General features: G+C 33.8%; 1 protein-coding gene across 3 annotated transcripts in view; it reads right to left on the reverse strand.

The window, feature by feature from the left end:
• BRINP3 (BMP/retinoic acid inducible neural specific 3) overlaps nt 1-26,750 on the reverse strand; it is a 480,300-nt gene that overhangs the window by 144,322 nt on the left and 309,228 nt on the right. For all 3 annotated transcript variants that reach the window (XM_040262877.1, XM_040262878.1, XM_040262879.1), the window contains exons 5-6: nt 24,535-24,640; nt 14,652-14,888 (exon numbers count right to left, since the gene is read on the reverse strand). In XM_040262877.1, coding sequence (XP_040118811.1) covers nt 14,652-14,888; nt 24,535-24,640 — 343 coding nt within the window. The remainder of the gene's footprint in view (nt 1-14,651; nt 14,889-24,534; nt 24,641-26,750) is intronic.

Here is a 26,750-nt window from a genome sequence, read left to right on the forward strand (position 1 = left end):
ATGTGTGTTATCTTTCACAGCCAGTGTGACACATTTGGTCAACCTTCCTGGGATGATAATTGTTCAGAATTCACACAGCACAGGTACCTGACAATCTGACATAACACCACACATTTGTTTTCCTGCCAATTAACTTCAAGATCTTTCCACTAACACTTTGTCAGCTCCTTAAATGATGCAGTGACTTTTGCCAATAGAAGGGTGATTTTTTCTTCACAGTTAGCTGTTAAGATCATACTAGCAAGATAACAAAAATTAAATGAGACTCTCAGTGACAGGCCATTTAGCCACATGGCAGATGCTACATGCATGCTATAGGTGTCACTATCAAAGAGTGGAGTAGGTTGAAGGGATATTGGTTAAATAGAAGAAAATATACCTCTTGTAAACAAATTGATAAGTCTTATGAGCTATGTGGCTATGCTCTACAAAATGTGCAGTTATCAATGTACAAAGAACCTTGAATTATCATAATATAATGAAAAGTAATTTTTATAAAAAGTCAGAGATACAGAAATACTATTGTTAGCATGACAGCCTAGGTTACCACATTTAAAATTAGAATCTTGTTGAAATATAGCTAACAAATATTACCAGTGAGTGAACGTATCCAGTATGGAGTTCAACTCCCTCTAAATAGAATTATTATCTTTTTGGCTCTAGAGTTTCCCATCATTCCATAATGAAATAAGCAAATGATAATATATATAATTCACTGTCAGCATCTAGAATAATCTAAGACATACGAAAATAGTTATATTTCATGCAAATATACATAACACACATTGCCAATGTCACTTCATGTCTCTATGTATTGTCTACAAGTGTATTCATTTCACTGCAAGCCACATTTATAGCAAGCCACTAAGTTAGAATAGGGATTCCCTGTTGGCTCAGACAGTAAAGAGTCTGCCTGCATTTCTAATGCCCTATAATTAGACTATTTGCGTGAATCCAAAAGTCGAGGTTAAAATTCATATATTGTTGTCTTTGTTTATCAGTGAAATAACTGATGAAGTGGTTCATGTAAAAGACAACAAAATTAACTGTGCACCTTTATAAAGAGTTCATTCATTTTCTTTAGCAAAATAATGAAATTTAATAATAAATGGGACATTATGAAAATGAATGAGTAGAACTACTTGGTAGTTTGATAGAGGGGACACTGCCTAAAAATTAAATTAAATTTATACAACAATGGAATATTTAACTTATAGAGTACTGAGTATGCTACATTAGAAGATTTTAACTAAAGCTATGTGATCATTATGAGGTAACTGTGGAAGAGATGAATGCACTGAGTATTGATAGCCTTTGTCATATCTTCCTAGAATTTAGTTGAAATGAATGGCTATTTTTACCAAAATGACCCAGAAATCATTAGAAAAGTCATCACATAGACTCTTATGAAACCAACCAAACAGTAGCAAGTAAAATTTCTCTGAATACTAAGTATTATTTATTAACCTCTCTTCACCATAGTCTGTATCAATGAGAAAACAAACAATAAGGCACTTAATAAAGTCACCATTTATTTTATTTTTATGATGCTGAATCAAAGCCTTACCAGACAGGTTACCAATTTATGGGTTCTAATAAATATGGACTATGATAGCTTTAGAACAAACACACACATATATTGAGAGATAATTCTTCACAATAAATACTTTTAAACTGATGGAAAAAGCATTGTGTTTTTGTGTTCTGATGTATCTATATTATCTATCATGTTATTGAAAACAGTTGTTCATGCTATTATTCAGATTTCAGTGATAGAAAGGAAGACTCTGCAAAAAAACAAATAAAGGAAAAACTCGCAAAATGCCTTGGTAAAAACAATACAATATAATATAGAGACAAAGTATTTTTGTTTCTTAGTTGTTTTTTTTTTTTTTTTTGTTTTGTTTTTACAATATGCCTCCAAAAAGATGAATTGTGCTATAGTGATGGTGATATTTCAAGAGGTGGTAAATGAGGTAGATTGAACCAAAACCTGGGCAATGTCTTGACAAAATATATTTTGTTATCACATTCATCAATCAATCAATATACATTGCAATATATATAATGTCTATCAAATATGGCACACTTTCCTTGTTTCTGTCACTGATTTAAAAAAATGGTGTTCTTTGCCCTCAAGAAACATTAAACTTTTTTTAGATAATTGGGATGATGGCACTGATCTAGGTATGGAAATACATCAGACAAACTGGAACAGGTAGAAGGAACTTGGCAGAAAGCCTTTTGGGATCTAAATCAGGAATCTTTGCATAAAACACATGCTTGGCATTCTACAACCATCATATTTCAGATGATTTAAAAAATTAATTGAAGTACAAAATAAAATTTGGCTATGGCAAAGACAGTATTCATAATATATTAAACATAACACAGCAAGTCATTGATGAATTAGAGCAGAAACAGTGACTACTCAGAACAAACAGCAGTGAAAATCAAATCAGTTTTGTTATGTCAGCCTTGAAGGTGCATAGTTTTTGGTGCTGAGAGTATCTGTGAGTTGCAGTATAGCCAATGAACAGATTGTCACAATAAATTCAAACCTATATACATATTATAATACTCACAACTGAGATTTGATATCATAAAAAATTATTTTCTTTCCCTTACTCTTATATTTCAATTACCAAATGCTAGGATACTGCAGCGGATTGCTGTTCCCTTCCCCAGGGAATCTTCCTAACCCAGGGATTGAACTGGTGGTTTTTACCATCTTCTGCATTAGCAAGCAGGTTCTTTATCCCCCATGTCACCTGGGAAGCCGCTGAGAAGGGAATGGCAATCCACTCTGCTATTCTTGCCTGGAGAATCCCATGGAGAGAAGAACCTGGCAGGCTACAGTCCCTAGGATCACAAAGAATCAGGCATGACTGAGGCGACTTCACACAGAAAACAATTGTGTTTTTAAGCATGTGACTTCCAAAAAGCTTTACTCATGAGAAGGCAATATTATATGCGGTAGTTAATTTAGAACAATAATTTTAGATCTAGTACCTTTAATTAAATAAAATAACTGAATGATAAATGACATAGCTGAAGTTTTAAGAGTTTGATCAAAAAGCTTGTTACTGATAAAGCTTGTTTATCAGATGTTCTGGTATTTAGTTTGGACACAATTATGGGGATAGTAGGGTTGAATGTGTCAAAATTACATTACCAAATACGTACATTGCCTTTTTCTGCTAGCATATAACTGTAGAACTTCAGATAGCAAGAGCAAAATATATATTTCTATCTACAATTATATGATTAGAATATGAGGTTTTTAGTTGCTTGTGTCTGAAAAGCCAACTGTGCCTGATATTATGTCTATTCACAAACATTCTGGATCCTCTTCTAAGCATATGGTAAAATGGCACTTCTCTGTTTCCTTTGAAATTATCCTTGGCTATAAACTGATCACAGGTAATGGGAGTTGCTTTCCAGTAGCTCATATTAACTCCCAGCAATTCATGTAAGAGCCAGGGACAATTTATAGCACTTTTTCCATGGCCTCTATAGCCAAACCACTCCAGATGGTGACACTACCTTCAGCCTGAACCCAGGAGTGAGGACAGTGCAGTGCAAAGACTCCAGCTAACCTGTGTGGACATGTAGTATGAGTGAGAGATGAACTTTTTATAGCTGAGATTTTAGGGGTGTTTATTACTATTGACGTGTTAGCAAGCTGATCTTGACTTACATGGAAATGGAAGCCAAAATGGAGGGCTCAGTCCATGCTGAAGAAAGCAAAAGTGTGCATGTGTAACACTGACTTAGTGGACCGTGGCTGTGTTAGAGACACTCTGTCAGAAGCTAGAATGATGACCATCACATTAAGCAGTGGAGAAACATCTGGTAAAACTGTTATCTGTGTTCTTGGTGACGAAGATCATTGCACCCAATAAATGCACAGCGCCAGGGAAGAAGCCAGCAAACAGAATGTTAGTTCTGATGCTAATGACTGTTTCTGGCAAGGTATGGCAAATTATGACCCTCTGTCACAGTGACACATTGCTCCAGATGGACACTTCATTGTCAGCCCAAGTCCTGGAAGGAACAGCATACAGAGGACTCCAAGCCAGCTCGCTGTGGACAAGTGGTATGAAAAAAATAACTGTAATGTCATACTCCAAAGAGAATTTTTGATTGTGTATTTTTATAGCTAATTACCTAGATTTTGGGTCTGATACACCACTTGAAACTTAAAAGAGAATTAGTGAGCCTGAAAGCAGAAACAAAAGGGAATAAATAAACAACTAATTAAACTTGAAAGAGACAAACGCTTCTCAATTCCTAATATTAAAATAATATATTTAGTTACAACGGGCTAGAGCAAGGAATAGATTAGTTTGTCTTAGGGAGTATGTCCCTAAGGCAAAAGATGTAAGAACCAGTAAATATTCTCATTGGACAAGGCACCGATAAAGAAGTTTAACACAGTCGCATAATTCAAATGAGAGAGGTAGGAAGAGAAATAGAATGAAAAAGGAAAAAATAGCAAATTTAGAAAACAGACCTAGGGAAAACTGGGTGTGACTAACATATAATAGGGAAGAACAAATCTGACTCCAGACTGGATCTGATTCTTTTACGTTAACCTTTGTATTCTATCGCTTTTTCTATAAATTAAGAATGTCATCAGGGCTTCTCAGGCGGCACTAGTGGTAAAGAACTCTCCTGCCAATACAGGAGACATGAGAAGTGGGTTCAGTCCTTGGCTTGGGAAGATCCCCTGGAGGAGAGCATGACAGCCTACCCAAGTATACTCGCTTGGAGAATCCAATGGACAGAGAAGCCTAGTTGGCCACAGTCCAAAGGGTCGCTAAGAGATACAACTGAAGTGACTTAGCATGCGCAGATGCAAGAATGTTGGCTATAGTCTAAAATATACAAGAGTCATTCTCATGGCTCTGACCTTCAAAGGTATAACACTTTTCCATTCATATAGAGATTAAAAGTTGCAAAATAGAGAATAATATTTCTCTTGTTAGAGGTTTATAGGAACATCACAACCTGATCTATGTAAACAGCAGCAAGAACAAAGGATTCTGAAAGCAACACGTTTGCAAAAACCAACTATATCCCTTCCTCTTTTAGTATAAAAGAAGCCTGAATTCAAAATAGGGTGAGATGGTTCTTTGGGACACTAGTCTACCATGTTCTTGGTCTGCCGGCTTTCTGAATAAAGCCACTTTTCTTTGCCCCAACAACTCATCTCTCTACTTATTGGCTTGTCATGTAGTGAGCAGTATGAGCTTGGACCTGGTAACCACTGGCCCATGGACTTGACTGAACTCCAGTGGGTTAGGGTTAGGGTTAGGTCCATGAAATTGACTGAACTCCAGTGGATAAAACATGAGTTGAAATGCAAAAAAAAAAAAAAAAGACTGCCAGCTAAAAATCATATGAAGTTTAAGATCTAAAAACATTTTGATTTCCAATGTTTTCCACTCACATGGTTCAATCAACTCCTGTGGTGGCAAAATGGTTCTCTAACATTCTCCTGACCTTGTTATTCTTTCATATCTGAGAAGGAAAATGAACAGCATTTCCTATAGCTATTGGGGAAACAGAGAATCTTCCATGTCTCTGAGATACTCCTAGGAAATATATTTCTGTGTATCATTGACCCAATTTTTCATATGTCTTGAACTGATCTTTGTAGCTGGGAGAATGGATTCTTGTGATTCATTTGCATTCATCAGAGAGCAGTTCTGGATGTCATTATGAGTTAAGTCTCATAAGCTGTGTATTACTAAGAATGGGAATGGGGGCTCCTGGAAGAAAAATTGGGGTGTTTTATATCAAAGAAAAAAAAGAACACTGAAAGGAAACTAGGAGTTTATTAAAGTTATAATATGCAAAATGGATTGATAGTTAAATGTCAAATGTTTTATATAGACATATTTAGTTTCCTTGGAAAATAGTCTTTTCCCGTGAATTGATAACTAAATATCATCTGAGGGAGAATCTACTTCTGAGAAAGAAAGTTAAGAATAGTTTACATAAAAATAACAAGAAAGAAATACACTATTTTTTTGTTTGTAAATCAAGTTAACTCAACTTTAACATTACATTTTGCCATAACAGCAGTAGAAAGTTTATCTATTTTCAGATGAATTATCAAATAGACAGTATTCTCAGCAAGTAACATCTCCTGCTGCTAAGTTGCTTCAGTCATGTCCAACTCTGTGCGACCCCAGAGACGGCAGCCCACCAGGCTCCCTCATCCCTGGATTCTCCAGGCAAGGACACTGGAGTGGGTTGTCATTTCCTTCTCCAATGCATGAAAGTGAAAAGTGAAATGGAAGTTGCTCAGTCGTGTCCGATTCTTTGCGACCCCATGGACTGCAGCCCACCAGGCTCCTCCGTCCATGGGATTTTCCAGGCAAGAGTACTGGAGTGGGTTGCCATTGCCTTCTCCGAAAGTAACATCTGGACAAGTTCATTATCAAGGTGGCCTCCAGCTGCCATTCTTGGTTCATCAAATGAGTATTATTAAATGTAATAGGACATGATCTTGATAACAATCTATGTTGACAGCATACTGTACACCTAGATTTTCTATGCACCAAGTGCTAACACCATTTTTCTAAAGAGTAAAGAAGCCATGTCAAAACTTTCTAAAAGATTTATGTTCTTTATAAATCAGGCCTGTTATTTTTTTCTTAAGCTTATGTATTACTTCTGTCATCATATGACATAGCTACAGGTTAAATTATTGATTCTTATTAATCTAAAAATAATTGAGGATAATTCAGAATGTGACATGGGAAAAATACCCCAGTGCTATTTAGTTTTTGCTTTTTTTTTTTTCTGGCAATTTTATTAAACAGTTGCATGATCCAAATTCAAATAAATTGTGGTTTTAATGATTCAGATGTATTGGTAAAACTGTAAAGACTTCCAGCTTTTTCATTAGGTTTGAATCCTTGATCCAAATCTGGGTAGAAATTATCTCTAAATAATTGGTAACATACTTTTTGTTTTTATCTAATTAAATATAATATATAAACTAGTTTTTGTTTGGCACTGTGACTGTGAGGGTACATGTGAGGGTTTTTTCTCTGCCTCTGTTTTTCTCTGTATCTTTCCCTATATGCTCTATTTTGCTATAGTCAGTGTTACATATATGCCATCATTATTTCTTATTAAATAACATTCCTTTGTTTCTCAAAATATAAAGGTAGAGAATGAATAGATTTGTTTAAAATATAAATATTTCAACCAATACTTCTCTAAGATGGCAAAATATGAAAAGAGAAATACATTCTATTTTGGAATTTTCTGACACTTTTATTTGCAGGCTATAAAAGGTATATTTTCCAGGACTCTTTTTAACAGAACAAAATGAATCATACATCATCAAATAAAAAAGAGCTTAGCATTATATGCTAATTAGATACACTTTTATTCATGGTGATAACAGAAAATACTGATTTTACTGATTTAGTTTTACTCGGTGGCAATAGAAAACACATACAACAGAAAGATATTTGCAAGTTATCCTGACCCAATACAATTTGCAGTACATTTTGTTTTTTTGTTTGTGTGATGGCAGGCATCTGCATTCTGTATGGTTACTATGTGTACTATAATTTACACACTTCTACACTTAACGCTATTTGGACTTAAGAAAGTATTTCCTATATTCAGACACATTATTCTATTTTGATAAAATAACAGGTACAAATATTTTTTTTTCCTCAGCTTCAATCAAAATAACTTTTAGATATATCATTTGCATTTTAAATGCAAATTTTAAATTAAAAAAACAACATATAAGCTAATTTGAGTTAAATGTTTGAAAGTAACCCAAAATCCCACTCTAACTTGCATAGTCTACCTAGAATACACCTGTATTTGAATTTTAGGCTTGTAGACACATATACACAAATAACTATGCATTTTACCTAAAATTCAAGGAAACTTCTTTTTTTTTTTTTTTTTTCAAGGAAACTTCTAAAGAGTTTCCTTGACATACTGTCACTGCTTTCCCGTTCACTAGGAGTATGAAATAAGTTGGTGCATTTCTTTACAGTCAAGGTACCAAGAATAAAGTCTGTCAACTTAAAGGTGCCTGTGGCGGGTGGGAACAATTTACAAATCTTTTCCCAGTTAAGTACCTGCCTCATACTTCTTGTATTTTCTTTACCTCTATAAGGTAAAATATTTTATTTCTCAATAAAAAGCTCTCTTAAAATTTATCAAATGTGGTTACCCACAGATTTTACTAGTTTTGAGAGAAATCCAGTAAAAACAGAATATTTTATCAATTGTTTAGTTCCAAGAGTGAATGTTATCTTTTACTAAAGATCTAATATAGTAATAAAATTTGGGGTTCATTTTTAACTATCTATATGTTGAAATTGATAAAAGAATACCCTCCACACTACCTATGAAGGGTCATAAAATTTATAGCAAACTAAGGTCACTCCTGCCATTAGATACGAATCAGCTAAATACACTACGCACCAATTGAAACAAATAATTAAATATAAACATTTTCAACATTACAGACAGTTTCAGAAATATCATGCAAAAAAAAATAGATTTATCCTGTAAATCATTGTTTTCTCAATATTAACACAAGTGAACCAGTACAATAAGAGTCAAGTTTTAAACTTAAGATGGGCAATCCAAATATGCTACTGCTGCTGCTAATATGAGTTAAGATTAAAGCATCTGATTATATTAATAATATTACCTTTAAAGTAGCAATTCAAAACCTCTGGACATTGAATATTTCTGACTAAATTTCGACTAAATTGTTACCATTTAGGCATACACTATGTAGCAAAATTTTAAAATATTGATTCACTTATTATGAGATCATGTTCTTTATATTGTTTAGATGTCAAAATTCTTATTTTTATTTTTAAATTTGCAATTAAATTATGTTATAAATACAGTAAGATGCACATAAGTATAAACCCAGAAAATCTTCAGAAACTCAACATACTATGGTAGCCAACCCATGGATTAAGGAATCTTGAGTTTTTTTAATACCAAATAAGACATGCAGGGAGAAGGCAATGGCACCCTACTCCAGTACTCTTGCCTGGAAAATCCCATGGACAGAAGAGCCTGGTAGGCTGCAGTCCACGGGGTCACTGAGGGTTGGACATGACTGAGCGACTTCCCTTTCACTTTTCACTTTCATGCATTGGAGAAGGAAATGGCAACCCACTCCAGTGTTGTTGCCTGGAGAATCCCAGGGACGGGGGAGCCTGGTCAGCTGCTGTCTATGGGGTCACACAGAGTCGGACATGATTGACGTGACTTAGCAGTAGCAGCAGCAAGACATGCAGACCTTTATCCATTGCATCAGCCCTTGCCTCAGCAAAGGCATCATAATCCTGATTTGGACTATCACAGTTCAAATTTGCCCATTGGGAAATGGCAACCCACTCCAGTATTCTTGCCTAGAAAAATCCCATGGACAGAGGAGGCTGATGGGCTAGAGTCCATGGGGTTGTAAAGAGTCAGAAGTGGTTGAGCCACTGAGCACATACACACATATAAATATATGTATATATTTCAGTTTCTTTTTGAAATATGTATATATTTCAGTTTTTTTTTCAATTTGATATTAAAGAGATTTATTCATATTATTCTGGATGGATAGTTTTATCCCTTACTTTATAGAATGCCGTTGTGTAAATATACAATTTCTTACTCTGTCTTTGTGTATGAACATTTAGTAGCTTTCACCTTAAGATTATTAAGCATAAGGCTATTGTGAACATTCTTGTACATTTACGGGTATTCATAGTTGCAAATATGTACATATTTCTTTTGGATTTCTATCTAGACAATCTAAACCTTCCTTTATTTATCTATTTGACCCAGATAATTTTTCTTCTGTTTTCTCTGTTATTGTCTTATTATAGGGTGATCAAAAATGTTTTATCTTATTTTCTTAGCTATAAACATTTTTCTTATTTTAGTAAATATTGCAGATATTATTCTTGATTTATTTCACTCTAATGCAAAGTACATCTCTTAGCACATCCTCAACAATGCTAGTAACTTGGGATCCTTAGAAACTCTTTCCATTTACCACCCATTATTACACTATTGTCATATGTTAAAATCTTACATATATTTTATTTCCACATAACCTCATAATTATTATTTTGTACAGGTGATATTCACTTATATTTTCTCACATACATTTGCCGTCTCTGTCATTCCTCTGCCCCTTTACATGGTCAAGTTTCCATTAGCATTTCTTGTCTGAACACATCTTTATTTTCACCTTCATTTTTTTTTAGTGGTATATAATTCTAGATTGTTATATTTTTAGCACTTTAAAGATGCCAAAATCTGTTTGTGTTTTTGTTTTGATAAGTCAGGCTTATTATTAGTCCAATGAAAGTAATGTTTTTCTTTTTTCTCTAGTTACATTGGAAGAATTTTATTCTTTGTTTCAACAGATATGCCTAACTGTGGTTTTGCTTGAATTTGCCTTTCTTTGTGTTCATTGTGCTTTTTGAATCTGTAGGTTGAATTTGGGTTTTCAGTTTTTAAAAAATCTATATCCTTTACATTTTTCCCTAGGTGTATTCCATTTTTCCCTTCATTCTTCTTGTGTCTCAAACTGTAAAATACCTTAGACCTTTCAAGCATATTTCACATGCTTCTCATGCATCTGTTTAGTATTTTGTTGTTGGTTTCCTCACTGATCCCATTTCACCATTTTGATTTTATTACATGTCTCCATGTTCACTGATCCTGTCATCCACTAAGCCAAGATTTCTACTAGAACAAAATTTTGAGTTATTGATTTCAGATACTGAATTTTGATATTAGAATGTCCTTTAGATTGTTTCATAAATCACCCAAATCTCAGGTGACTTCTGCAATACTCCATCTATTTTATCCTTCCTTTCCTTTCATTTTTTGAACATTTTCATGATAAGTATGTGAACATTGTTCTTACTAATTTCTATATCTGAATCATCTTACATCTGTTGTTGGTTCATGGGTGCTCAGTCTTTTAGTCATGTCCAACTCTTTGTGACCCCAGCGGGCTCCTGTCCATGGGTTTTCTCCCAGGCAAGAATACTAGAGCATGTTGCCATTTCCTCCTCCAGGGGATCTTCCCAACCCAGGGATCGAACCCACATCTCCTGCATTGGCAGGCAGATTGTTTACCACTGAATGATGTGGGAGGCCTGGTTTCTTTTCCGTTTGATATTAGCCATAAGGTCTACTCACATGCTGATGATTAGAGATTTATGTTCATCATAAATAAAAAGAACTGCAGAGGTTTTAGAAAACGTTTTTTTCTCCTAAAGAGGCCACCATCTTTATATTTAACAAACACCATACAGAGTTGATCTTTTAAGGATAACCTCTTTAGGATCAAAATTTGAGCTGTATCTATGCTTACATAAAACTCAATCTAGCTCTGACGCTCCCCTGTTCTTGGGGCATGATGCTTCAGAGCTTTCTGTTAGGGACCTAGTGAGCATATGCTACTACAGGCCTGTAACACTGAAGAAGATGCAATTCTATCATGTAGAGGTTTTTAGTTTATCTCTTTAGTCATCTACCACAGGTTAAGGCAAATGTCTTAAAGAGGGCACTGAACATATATTTAAAACTCCTTAAGCCTCTAATTTTCTTAGTTTGATCAGCTGTGACTGCAACATTTTCATCTGATTTCTCTGTCCTGGAATACCAGCATTTTCCAGGGACTAGTCCTAAATTTTCAGTTTCGTACTCTGCCCTGAAATGACAAATGCGCTTTAAGGAAAAGCAGTTCTAGAAACAGTGGTACTACCTCATTCTCTCTGGAGTATCCCATCCGTTCCTGTTCTATTTTCCATCTCCTCCCTCTGGAGAGCTTTAATCCCTCAAGCACTTGAAAGTCTGTGGTAAATTTCATCTGCTTGCAAAGATTTTTGAATACTTCTTTAGCATCCAGCACTATCTGAAATTCAGCAAATATCTTGTGGTAAATTAAACTTCTTTAGGCCTATTAAGGCTAAATTTTGTCATTCCACTCTCCACAACCATTAGAAGCTTTGCTGGTTTCTCTTTTGCCCATCAGCCACTCTGTTTTGTGAAATGATGAGTCCTCAGCCTCTGTTCACATATGTAAATAAATTAATGAATAAAACAAGAAAGAAGGAAAGAAAGACAGAAAAGAAGCAAAGCAGAAATGAATTAAAAAAAAAAAAGTTGTGAATCCTAAGCTTGTATCTTGTGCCAGGAATTTAGTCCACGCAGTTGTGACTTTTATGATCTATTATATATTTAAATGTATAATTTTAAAAACTAATCAACTTTTAGTTACTATCAACAGATGTATTGGCCTACTTCAATCTACAACATATCACCTGAAACAAAACCCCCAGTTTTCACTTGGTGACTTTCTAAAATATTCTCTCAAAGCAAAATAATATGGGTAGCACTCCTACGTGAGTTCTATAGACTTGGGGCTTCTAAGATTCTCTGATTTAACATACCATACACTGTAATATGTAGACAGAAGGTTTGTTTTTTCTCTTTAAATTTAACCCTAAGAAGATTACTTTATATTATAGCTTATCTAAAAGTGTTGCATTTCATCATTATTTTTAAACATCAGATGATTCTACTTGAATATAAAATTAGGTTTCTAATATATTACTTATGAGTGTTCTATAGAAAAACTAAAAGGAAGAATTTGAGTTTAGAAATTCATTCCGACAATGTCAAGAAACTGCTTAATTCTGGACAGTTTTTCCTTTTAATATAAATAGAAATATTTCTAAAATTGAGGAGGATAATTTATTATACACTATTTTGATTAATATATACATATATATATATGTAAAGAAAATATGTATCTATGAACTTTTCCTAGGTCTATTACTTTCCATTTTATTTTATAATTTTGTGGTTCTACTATACAAAATGGTGAGGGCTTGTTGAAATCATCTATAGTGTTTTTCTTGTCTGATGTTAGCTGTGGGCTTGTCATATACAGCCTTTATTATGTTGAGATATGTTCTTTCTATGCCTAAATTAAGGGTTTTTATTGTGAACATGGGGTCGCAAAGAGTCGGACACAACTGAGCAACTGAACTGAACTGATTGTGAATATATATTAAATTTCATTGTCATTGTTTTAAGTGAGTTCACTGGCAATATTATAACTTTCAAGAATATAATCTGACCTCTTGGCAATTAAAACCTCTTTGCCAATTTGAAACTTAGTCATGTCCAACACTTTTGACTAAATGCTACATAATTATACTTGCCACATTCTGAGGATTTTTATTATTCTACTAACAAGAATGATCATATATGTTGTTGTCATCATTGTTCATTTTATATTGAAGCACTCAACTCTTTATTAAAGTTCATTGCTTTATGAAATGAAGGCCATTGCAGGTAACGTAGTCTATTCTATAAGTAACAATATGGGAGACACAAGTATGCACTCATAAGAATTCAGAAATCACAGAAACAAACTCCACAGACATTACTAGATCAAAGCTGATCTAAATTTGGTTTCAAAATAAGTAGTAGAGTAAAAGTGCACATTCATGAGATTCCCTTTAATGTGCAGAAAGCATAGAAAAATCCTTCTCTGGATCTTGCCTCAGAAGTGGAACTCAGGGCCCATGAGAATAGTCCAGAAGGGAATCAGAGGTATGGGACTAAGAAAGCCACCTGCCATGTCAGTAAACACAGGCTGTCTGGACTTTGAGCCACCACAGCTTCCCCAACGTGAGCCCAGAGGGAATGCAAGATGGAAACAGGATGCAAACCATCAACCTGTCAGATACTGCAGCAGCCCTGCCAGGTTGCACCCTAAGGTGACTCAGGAAAAGCATAGGATACTGGCCCCAAAAGCTGAAGTGCATAACACAGGAAAGGCTTCCATCAGCCTTGACTTTTCATCTTCTCTTACATTGAAATAGAGAAGGAAATGGCAATGTACTCCAGTATTCTTGCCTGAAAAATCCTATGGACAGAGGAACCTGGTGAGCCATAGTCCAGGGTCTACAGGGTCACAAAAGTGTCAGACACAACTTAGATACTAAACAACACAGTACACCGAAAAGCAGTAAATTCCTTAACTTGAGATGTCAGGTTTTCCTTAATCAACAGTATCTTCTAATGTTCCAACTACCTGGTCTTTGTTCCAAAAACTCCTCTGTAATCCTGGCTCCTCCCTTACCTCTTGGGGCCATCCTTCAGAGTGACCTGAGAGTTCTGTCTCTTCAGAGCTCTTGAAGAGCTCAGAAAATCCACCAAATAAAACATAATTACATAATTCTCAACTTCTAGGCTGTGCACTTTTTTTCAGTCCATAGTTTAAATTCTTATATTGAATAAGGCAGGGACCTTCTTTATTAAATGATTAATATGTCAGCTCAAGAGAGGGCTAGATTCTACTACCATAGTAACATAGCATACAAAAAGTACCACATAGGGTTTCAGTAAAATACTGAATAACCAACAATAAAAGCAATATCCACAGCCAAAGAATAATAAGAACAAGTCGAACAAATTTCTTCCAAGTGACAAAAAAAAAAAAATTCTTCCAAGTATGTAATACTTTCTTCCAAAGAGTAAAATTGTCTGTTCAATATAACATTTTTTTTTTGGTAAAATTTAGAAGTGTTAGATAAAAATATATGTCTTACCTGATTCCTCAAAGTCAATGTTGTAGGCTTTCCAGGTTTCAGTTATGCGAAGAAGATTCTCTTCCATGGCTTGAATGTCCATGGAAGGGCAATTGCATTCTGGGAACTTGGGGCCACAATGACACCAGCAGTCATTGTCCTTGCAGATAAACTCTCCCTCTGAGTTGCAAGCAATATAGCTCAAAGCTGCTTGAACAAAACGCTCCTGAAGGTAGTCTGGAAGTAGGACTTGCAGCCCTTAAAGAACAAACCAAAAAAGGAAATTCATTTTGATAAAGGCCAAAATATAATACATAATTACAATATTCAGAAAATGTCAAAATGTAGCATATTAAGTTACAGATTTATGCATATTTTAATATGATCATTAGAAAAATTACTGAATTCTGAAAAATTTGCAAATGTTTATCATTTTTTTCAACATATACTAACTCCAAGCACTATTCAAGAATCTGGGAAATTATAAAGCCATTTAATATCTTAAACTATCTGATTTTATTTTTTAAATTGATTTAATTGGCTATTTGAAGTTATTGATCAGAATAGTTGATTATTTTTATGTAATGTAGATAGAACGTACCTTTATATATTTTGAAATGAGATGTATGCATTTCTTTTCCACTTATTTTCAAATACTTCCAATATTTTTATTTTACCTTCAAACTATCAGCTCATCTCTACTTAGATATTATTTGCAGCATTGGCAAAAGTGTATTGAAATGTTGCTGTATCTCATGTCATTAAAACACATAGCTTTATATGAGTATGTTTTTCAAATGATCACTTCAATTGACTACAGGGAAGTCATCAGAGAGACTGAGTTGTTTCACTGATTATTCCTCGTCAGTCATAGTGATACCGTTTATTACTTTTCCACATGCAAGTTAAGTTACTAATTCTTAAGAATGTATCAAGAATAAAAATAATAAGGCTATCAAAAATATTTAGGGATCTCTACTAGTTTTACATTTAAGCACTTGCTACAAAAATCTAATCAAAAGGGTAAATATTCAATATAATCAGTAGGTAAAAATAAACATAACAGTAATGGAAAATTTATTCAATACCTCACAGCTATTTATGACAAAATTTGATTTTTACCTCTTTTACATGCTTCCTTTCTAACAAAAAAAAAAACAAAGCAAAACAAAACAAAAACACATTTTTTTGATACAATGATTATCTACAAGTATAAGTAAAATCATGAATTAACATTTAGGGGAAAAAAGTCTACCTTGTAAAAATCTTGACAATTGTACTTATCTCATTCTTTCAGACTAATGCTACCATAGATTGGTCAGAAAAAGTACTCAATACATATTTATTACTTTATTATTCATTTTTATTTCATCTCAAATAAATATTGAATGCCTTCCATTTGGAAGAGACTTTCTAGGGAAAGTACAATATGAAGATGACCAATTATTGCCCTAAAGGCATTTGCAATATATTTAGTAGAAGAGGCAATATAATATATAATATTAGAAGTATACAATGTTATTATACAGTAGTACTTAATAAGTACTAGAGTCAGGCTACATATATTTCACTAGGTATAATTAATTGGTAAAGCAACCACATCAGGTTCATAAGATTAATAAAACCTTTCATTAAAAAGGTAGACTGGAACATTATTTGATACATGGATACTTTTCAACTTTAAGAGATTGGGGGGGCCATGGGATAATACATTAGCAATATCACACACAAATGAACTATGGAACATATTTTTAAAATAGCAATTAGTAATATTTTTTAATTCATATGCACTAAGAGAATGCAACGAGTGAGTTGCTTAGAAAAATAAATCCAGGGTAATGTTACTGGGGCTCTCATTTCAGGATGAAGTACAAGGAATTAGTTCACTTGTATTTAAATGATGTTTAACCATGAAAGTACTCTGAGTAGTAATTTAATTTAGATGCAAAAGATATAAAGAAAAAAATTAATTTAGACAGAACACTAAAAATATCTAAACTAAGGAAAAGGGGATAAAAAGGCAATTTTTTAGGAGACAGGAGAAGAGGAATGGGATCTACTAGACAGTACTTTATACGATGTAAGGCAGTTGAAATATGTCAAATGACTTGGAGAAGTAAAATGGTAAAGCTAGATATATTCTTAAATGTCTAGTCCTGTAGGTCATCAAATGACTATACTTCAGAAATATCTAATATCTGAAAATAGTGATATTCAGTGTTAAAAACTGGCTAAGTCACAGTCCCTGTTAATGAGACTCAGGACTTTGGACCAGATATATGGAACCCAGTGATTATCTCAATTTAAAATAATCAAAAATGAAAAGAAAATTGGAGAATTTATATAACACTTAAAATGTCATAAACCAAGTAGTTACAGTAAAATTTTCAATCTGTAAAAATGATAGTGCCTTTGCAGAAACAGAAAAGGTTGGAAAAGTAATTTGAGAAGGAAAGATTGCTGGCAGAAAATGAGTTTAGCTTTAGACATGCAAGGATTTCTGTTGCATGTTATCTCTGCTTTATATATATATATATATATATATATATATATATCAGTCTAAAGAAAGGAAACGGATATCTGTAAAACCATATTAAGAATAACAATTTTTTTTTGGAAAAGAGATTTACAGTCAGACCACTCAAAACTCTTTAGTATTAAAACTAGATCATTAATGTAAACAATAATTAATACCTAGAGAGAAAACTTGGACTGTTTTAAGAGACAACTCAGAGGGATTGAGGGCTGTCCTATAGACATTTTGTTAATGTACAGAAACAACAGAGTGAAAATAGTGATGAAACCATTGTTAGAAAGTCTCTTTGATTATGAGACAAAGCTAAGGAAGAGTTCTGAGCCTAGGGGATATTGTGAAAGTGAGCATGTGAGGCAGGGCAAGTGTTAGAAGCTGAAAATCCACTGAGTAAAATATAATCATGTTCAGTATTGGAGGACCAGTTTTTTTTACAACCAAACTTCTCACTAGGAACAACTAGAAAATATAGAAGGTGTATTAAAATAATCTGCCTATACTATATAATGCAGGGAACTATAGTCAATATCTTATATGCAAAATAATCTAAAAAGTATGTGCAGAGAGATTCATATGTATATATATGGCACAAAATCACTTTGCTGTACACTTGAAGTTAACATGACATTGTAAATAAACTATAATTCAATTTCTAAAAATCTGTTCAAAAGGATCCAAAGTCCAATAAAAGTGAGAATGTCTAGAACTACCATGACAAGAAAAGGACTCTTGTGTGAACCACACAGCTTTTGTCTTAGAGTTTTGTCCAGTTAGCAAATCAAAAATTGAAGTTTAGAGCCAGGCATGATAAAGATAGTAAATTTCTCCAGATTTGTTGAAATACATAAGGGCTATATACTCAAGCAGTAATTAAACAAAAAATTAGATTTCATAGATTGAAAGCATACTTTCAAACAAGTCAATTAAAATGGATTGAAATGCTACTGCAAATCAAAGTAAACCTTCTCTGGAGAAAAAAATCAAGAATTTTAAATTATTTTTATAAAGCACAGCATCAAAATTTAATAAAAATAATGAGCATATAAATAAGAAAGAATAGTTTATCAAAAATGAACTATAAATTAATGGTAGTCACCCAATAAAGAATTAAACAAATACCGTAGACAATTTTGACAAAGAACTGGAAACTAAAAATATAACCAAATAGAAATTCTGCAAATAAAAAATATATACATACATACAAACACATACACACATACATATAGGAGTTACCAATAATAGATTTAATAGCAGACTAGCCACAGCTGAAGAGATAAACAGCAAACTGGTATATGTCATAAAAAATATTGAACACAATAATAAAATGGCAAATGGATAAAAAGAACAGAAAACAGTAGAAAGGACACATAGTTCAGTCGCTCAGTCCTGTCTGACTCTTTGTGACCCTGTGGACTGCAGCACACCAGGCCTCCCTGTCCATCAACTCCCGGAGTCCACTCAAACTCAGATCCATTGAGTCCGTGATGCCGTCCAACCATCTCATCCTCTGCCATCCCCTTCTCCTCCTGCCTTCAATCTTTCCCAGCATCACAGTCTTTTCAAAACAAGGAGTCAGTTCTTTGCTACAGGTGGCCAAAGTATTGGAGTTTCAGCTTCAGCATCAGTCCTCCCAATGAATATTCAAGACTGATTTCCTTTAGTATGGACTGGTTGTATCTCCTTGCAGTCCAAGGGACTCTCAAGAGTCTTCTCCAACACCACAGTTCAAAAGCATCAATTTTTCTGAGCTCAGATTTCTTTATAGTCCAACTCTCACATTCACACATGACTACTGGAAAAGCCATAGCTTTGACTAGATGGACCTTTGTTGGCAAGGTATTGTCTCCACTTTTTAATATGCTGTCTAGGTTGGACATAACTTTCTTCCAAAAGAAAAGACACATATGTCATGAGTAAATTATCTAATAACACAGTTAATTGAAACTTTATGATGAGAGTAGAGAAAGAAAGAAGCAATATTTGGTGAATAAAAATTTAAGAAATTTAATAAATTCTTGAGAGATGAATAAAGTTCTAATTTGCATCACACAAACATAAAGTCTAGTAAGACAGACAACTGTGAAAATGATCAGCTGACCAGAGGTCTTCAGTGCTGTATAGCTCATGTCTCAATGGGCATGAGTTTGAGCAAGCTCTGGGAGATGGTGAAGGTCAGGGAATCCCAGCATGCTGCAGTCCATGGGGTCGCAAAGAGACAGACACAACTGAGTGACTGAACAAAAAATAGCTCATGTACTACCTAAAGGAATAGGAAGAATGTGAAAAACTAAGGACTCCCTTGAATGTGATGAAGTTGACCTCTAAACTTTTTATCATACATTAAATAGATCAAAAGTAGGTAATCTCTTGTATTATGAATATCTTAAAATAAAAATATTACATCACATATCTGTATGTACTGACGGAATCTAATCCCAGCAATCCGGCATCAATATCCTCCTTTAAAAAGAACAAATGAGCAATGTATATGTGTGTATGTATGTGTTGTGTATGTGTTGAAGTCACCATTTCATTTCACTGTCCTACAAGTTTTTGTACTAATATATTACATTTTATTACTAAACATCTTTCTTTAATCACAGTCATGTCTCTACTATAAAAATCAATGATTGAAAAAATATAGGTTTTTCTGAAAATTATAAATAATACAAAATTTTGTAGCATGAATTACATAAAATATAGTTTTCTAATAATGAAAAATTTTTAAATCACTATGATGTGAATTATAATTACTAATAATATACAATTAAATAGTTATATGTATTACAAGTATTGATAAATAACTTTTAAAGACAAATGTTATCTGTTCCTTGAAAACACATGATTTAATGAATTGATAGAGCTTTGTTAATTACTGTGGGTCTTTTCTAGAAATATAAATTAATATGAATTATTTTCAAAGTAAATTATTTGCCTTTTTTTAATTTTTATATATGTGAGCTCTAAGAACCCTAGAAAAGGAAATGACAACTCACTCCAGTATTCTTGCCTGGAGAATCCCATGGACAGAGAAGACTGGTGGGCTGTATCATGGGGTTGCAAGAATTGGACTTGATTTACTGACTTCACCACCACCAAGCTCTAAGAAAATGTGTTCCAACACATCAATAGACAAAAAAAAAGGAAACAGGATAGTTTTTTAAGCAATATAATCAGACTTTTATTATAAGCAAAAAATAATTGCATAGTGCTCCATCATTTATTATCTATTTGATAACACAGTCTTGTGCCAATTTTGCTGAAATAAAGCATTAGGAACCAACTGATGTGGAAAAATATTTGTTACCTAATCACATAGATCATTCACTTTCTGGGAACTTTACCAAAAAATTACTATCCAAATTTAATAACTTTGAATTACTTCTGTTATCCTTTCACACAAATGTACCTTGTTTGATATGTTAAATTCTTAAGTGGGTTGAAAAACTGGAATATCATTCATTTCAGTATGTATTTGCTAATACTCCCTATGAACTACATTTTGTCATATGTATTAAATGTATTTTCATCAATACTTCAGAGTAGTAGATATGGATCTTTCAATTAAAAAAAAAATGTGTCTGCTCTGAAACCTGACTGACAAAGCCAGACAGAAAGGAGATAAATCCAGCTTACTCACTGCCAGGAAGCATTTGATTTCATTTGTTTTCAGTCAAAATCAATGTGCTAATGTGTAATGCATCTCTCTGACATCTCATTTATGAATGTCAATTCTAACATAGATAGTTAAGTCATGGAATTCGTTTTGAATTTTTTGCCTAATGCTGTACCTCGGTAATTCTTATTGGTGCTTTCTTTGCTCTGATAAAATTCTACTTCAGATACACATCTGTGTCTTTTTTGCTGTCCTGCATACAGGGTCATCATTGCCATCTTTCTAAATTCCATACATATGTGTTAGTATACTGTATTGGTGTTTTTCTTTCTGGCTTACTTCACTCTATAATTGGCTCCAGTTTCATCCATCTCATCAGAACGGATTCAAATGTATTCTCTTTAACGGCTGAGTAATACTCCATTGTGTATATGTACCACTGCTTTCTTATCCATTCATCTGCTGATGGACATCTAGGTTGTTTCCATGTCCTGGCTATTATAAACAGTGCTGCGATGAACATTGGGGTACATGTGTCTCTTTCAATTCTGGTTTCCTCCATGTGTATGCCCAGCAGTGGGATTGCTGGGTCATAAGGTAGTTCTATTTGCAATTTTTTAAGGAATCTCCACACTGTTCTCCATAGTGGCTGTACTAGTTTGCATTCCCACCAACAGTGTAGGAGGGTTCCCTTCTCACCACACCCTCTCCAGCATTTATTGCTTGCAGATTTTTGGATCGCAGACATTCTGACTGGTGTGAAGTGGTACCTCATTGTGGTTTTGATTTGCATTTCTCTAATAATGAGTGATGTTGAGCATCTTTTCATGTGTTTGTTAGCCATCCGTATGTCTTCTTTGGAGAAATGTCTATTTAGTTCTTTGGCCCATTTTTTGATTGGGTCGTTTATTTTTCTGGAATTGAGCTGCAGGAGTTGCTTGTATATTTTTGAGATTAGTTGTTTGTCAGTTGCTTCATTTGCTATTATTTTCTCCCATTTGGAAGGCTGTCTTTTCACTTTGCTTATATTTTCCTTTGTTGTGCAGAAGCTTTTAATTTTAATTAGGTCCCATTTGTTCATTTTTGCTTTTATTTCCAGAATTTTGGGAGGTGGATCATAGAGGATCCTAGAAAGATGGCAATGATGACCCTGTATGCAGGACAGCAAAAAAGACACAGATGTGTATAACGGACTTTTGGACTCAGTGGGAGAGGGAGAGGGTGAGATGATTTGGGAGAATGGTATTGAAACATGTATAATATCATGTAAGAATCAAATTGCCAGTCTATGTCCGATGCAGGATATGGCACGCTTGGGGCTGGTACGTAGGGATGACCCAGAGAGATGTTGTGGGGAGGGGGGGTGGGAGGGGGGTTCAGGTTTGGAAATGCATGTACACCTGTGGTGGATTCATGTCAATGTATGGCAAAACCAATACAGAATTCTAAAGTAAAATAAAAAATAAATAAATTAAAATAAAATAAAATAAAATTCTACTTCAGGAGCAATTCTTTTTCTTCTAGAAGACCAGAGCTTCAGAAGAAGAAGGTCAATAATAGAGCTGAACTCAATATCTCCAAATAGATCAAACACTGATTCTAGTGCTTCACCTCATGCTTACAAGCAAAACACAAGGTCTCTCTCTCTCTCTCTCTCTCTCTCACACACACACGCACATCATCATCATCATCTATACCTATGCACATCTATCCATAAAACCAGATAACTATGAAAGACACAAATACCTATGGTAGTACTTTAATAAAAGATTCTTCTGAAACATCTGTTTTTGCAGTTGCCACATATAGTGACCCAGGGTTTTATAAATACTTCTCAAAGAGATGTACCATGGTAACATTCTAGAATTGGTGAGTGTTTTGCATTCCTTTTTTTCTTTTTAGTGGAGAAGGCCTACTATTTTTTGTTATATACTACTTGTATACATATATTTAATATATATTAAAGGTGTGATTGAATAGGTGAATCAGCATGATATTGTAAGTACAGATGAAATTTAAGAAAGAAAGAGTACATGGGATATTGAGGGTCTTGATATTGATTTTCACAGTATTATCTTTGCAAGGGACTTTGTGCACTGTGGTACAAATATAGTTGTAACTAGTCCTAGCAAGTAGTAAAAGGTGAAAGAGATGAAGGTTTCTGCCTTACATAAATTATAGGGAATAGAAAAAATAGTTACACAAAAGGGGCATGTCTCCTCATTTATTCCTTGTGCTGATTTTTTTCCAAGGCTGACAGGAGGTAAAGTTTTATGTTTAAATATTATATTCTTAATACTGAACACAGTAAATCAATAGTGTTAATCCACAAAGATAAAAATCAAAAGTGTTAATAAATACAATTGGATCAATTTAAATAAATATATTTGATATAAAAATTCCTTGTCTTTTTCTAGTAAAATTAATACTCTGATGGAAAGTCAATACATTTAAAAAAGGGGTGAAGAGTAGAGAATTATAGGTAATAGTAAGAGATTGTACTTCTATTTAAATTAGAGAAAATATTTCAATAACTTTAAAGCTAAGATTGACAATAATAACTTGGATAGCATTTAGAGTTTAAAAATTTAAGCACTTTCTCTGTGACTTTGTACAATTTAAATTGAATGAAATCTATTTATTACTTAAGTTAAATTTAAATAACCTGATGCCTTTAAATTTTTAGATGGAAAAATTGAGGGAAAATCCCATAAATTTCTGAAATTTTAAACATTTTTATGTAAAACTGAATAATGCAAATATAGCTTTAATTTAAGCAATTAAAGAAGGTAGACTAGAGAAGAACAACTCAAAATTACCCCTTTGATCAGTGAATTAAGTTTAGATTATGTGAAATCAAAAAGGCATTTTTGAACTTATTCAGCTAGTACATGTTTAAACATGTGGATACGTAACCTTTCCCTGTCTGTATGAATGAGTGATATACACATGCTTAAACATTTAGGGGATAAAATAAAATTATGGTTTTAAAAAGTTCCCTATTGAATTATTTCACAAAGTATAGTAATAGAAAGAAGACAATAAATTATTACCATTATCACGAATCTATCTTTATAAAAGAAATAATGCAAGTATAAATATTTTGTTAATATACTCTTAAGTATATAACTATTTGTCAGAAGAGAAAGGCAGCCTTAACTATCATATTAAGTTATGTTTGAAATGTCAAAATTTCACATTAAAGTATACTCAAATATGGTTACAAAAAGGGCTTCCCCCGTGCCTCAGCTGGTAAAGAATCTTCCTGCAAGATGGGAGACTTTTTTCGATCCCTGGGTTGGGAAGATTCCCTGGAGAAGGGAAAGGCTACCCACTCCTGTATTCTGGCCTAGAGAATTCCATGGACTGTAGAGTACATGGGGTTGCAAAGAGTCCAACATGACTGAGCAACTTCCACTTTCACTTTCATGAGGAAAAAGTTAAAGCTTAAGGAAAGCTAAGGAAAACTGCTATTTATTGAGACAATGATTACTGTGTGGAACAAAAATATTATGATGATATATTTTTAATTCTTATCAATTACTTAATTTAAAAAGTAAAGTGAATTTTGACATTCTCTTCATCTGGTCTAGAATGTTTATATCAGTTAAAGATTAGGAGCCTTTTATAAGAATTTTAAAAGCCTAATACTGAACATACAGCTTATTAAAAAAAAAAGAAAAAGAAGAAAGAAATCACAACTGGATAACTGTCATTCAGGCTCATAGAGAATTAATGAAATTTCAGCTACATACCTTGCAACTGAATCTTATTCTCAGGACTCTGAACCAGAACAGAACTGACAGAATCTAGGTTGTCATAGTTACTGCAGCCAAGAGGACCCGTTCGTGTTTCTGTTACCTGAAGAACAAAACATCAACTTTATTATATGTACCAGACCTTACCATGTTCTTTCCATTCAATCTATTAATAGTTGTCACATGCACATACATTGGACAGTAAACATCACTAAAAGGTCTAGGATCTGATACACATCAACAATACACCTAAGCAGAAAGAAGACAAACGATGCCTTTATCTTCAATTCCATTTCCTTCCCTTTGGCCACGCATCAATCTTCAGAGAAAATAATGGAAGCCGTCTTTAGTCCACAACATCACTCATAAAAGGTTACCGATTTTGCCAAGACTGAATTTACCAAGATATGACAGAGCATGCTCCTTTAGGTAGAAAGCAAGTTTTGACTCATATGAGACTAGTTTCTTGTTTGTTCATCTCTCATCAATAAATCAAAACCATCTTCCAGGCTACTGTCTAAAGACTGATTTTATTATTTCATTTTTCTACTTAAAAATCTACTATTTCCTACTCTTTTCTGCTGGTATCAATATTTAAACTCTTCTGAGTGGCCTCCGTCTGCCCCTCTTTTCCCAGGAGGCAGGCAGTCTTGCCATCCAGTTGGACTTTGTTAATTCTCTGCCTTTGCTTACACAACATCCTTCACCTTATCCCACCTTTCTCCTTTTAGATAAATTGATTTTTCTTTTTTACCCTCAAGATTGACCTTGTGTTCAAACACCTACACAAAGTAGTCTCTAATGATTCCCACTTGTATTACTTCACCATTTGTATAAAGTTATGGTTTGCAGAGTCCAGCCTTAACACTTAATTATGGAATCACATAGAGTGATTTCCCCCCCACCCCATGGGTATTGTGGGATGAATAGTATCAGATGAGATGTTTAAGTGATTAAACTGGAAATTTATCCTGAGGATATTTTTTTCAAATACAAATATATTTTAAAGCAGAGGAGTATTGTAATCATTTTAGGGTTTTACAAAGATACTCTCAACAACCAGAAAGTTTTGCAAAACGTTGTTGATCTCATTTCATTTCACAGTCCACAGCCACACAATGGCTTCCCACCTCGCTCAGAGTGAAAGCCAGAGCTCTTTGGTATGACTAAAAAGATGCTCTATTTTCAAGATTCCCAGTACCTCTCTAACTCATCTCTCTCCCTCTCTTCGTCATTTACTCCATCCCAAGCACAATGGCTTCTTTGCTGTTCCCAAAACATGCTAGCTATTCTCCTGTCTCATGATTTTTGACTTGCTGTTCCTGTATCTGAAATGCTCTTCCTCAAAATATTTCTGAGCTCACTCTTTCACTTTCTTTATTTCTACTCAAATGTATCTCTCTCTGGATCACTTGGACTAACCAATGTTAAGTGAACATACCTTCCCACATTTCTTTCTTCCTACTATTATTTCCTCTGCACCTTACCTTGTTCTATCTTTTCCACAGTAGTTTTCAGCTTATAACATGCTGTATAATTTACCCATTTATCATGATTATTGTCAACACCTCTCATTAGAATGCAAGCTCCACCAAGCACAGGGGATATTGCTTATTTGTTTACTAAAGTATTTGCAGAACAAATCACGCTCTTGTGTAAACCCACAGGTATTAATACTAAGACAAAAACAAGAGGACAGTGTGAAGGGAAAGCCAAATCTAGGAAGATAGTAATGCCATTATTAAGCTAGTGAAGGCCTGAGTGGGACAGTGGCAATATCATTTATCTGAAGAAGATGAGTTTTGAAAAACTAGAACTAATAAGATATGAAACATTGAGAATGAAGTTTCTAGACTAAGTGATAACATTAAAATATAAGGCGAAGAAACTCCATTGTGAAGAGCATGTAAGGAAGTCTGATTTTGACCATTTTGACTCTGACTTGAACAACACAGTAATTAACCTCCAATTAAAATAAATAAATTTATATTTTAAAAATACTATAGGGAGGGTGGTGGGAGGGATGTTTAAGTGGGAGGGAACATGGGTAAATGTATGTCTGATTCATGCTGATGTTTGGTAGAAACTAACATAGTACTGTAAAGCAATTATCCTTCATTTAAAAATAAATATTTTAAAATTAAAAAAAAAGAAGTGACAATGTGGTATATTTCTTGGAAGCTATGTCAAACATGGAATAAAACTATTTTGGG

The sequence above is a fragment of the Oryx dammah genome, unplaced genomic scaffold (genome assembly GCF_014754425.2).
Source record: "Oryx dammah isolate SB20612 unplaced genomic scaffold, SCBI_Odam_1.1 HiC_scaffold_21, whole genome shotgun sequence".
NCBI lineage: Eukaryota > Metazoa > Chordata > Mammalia > Artiodactyla > Bovidae > Oryx > Oryx dammah.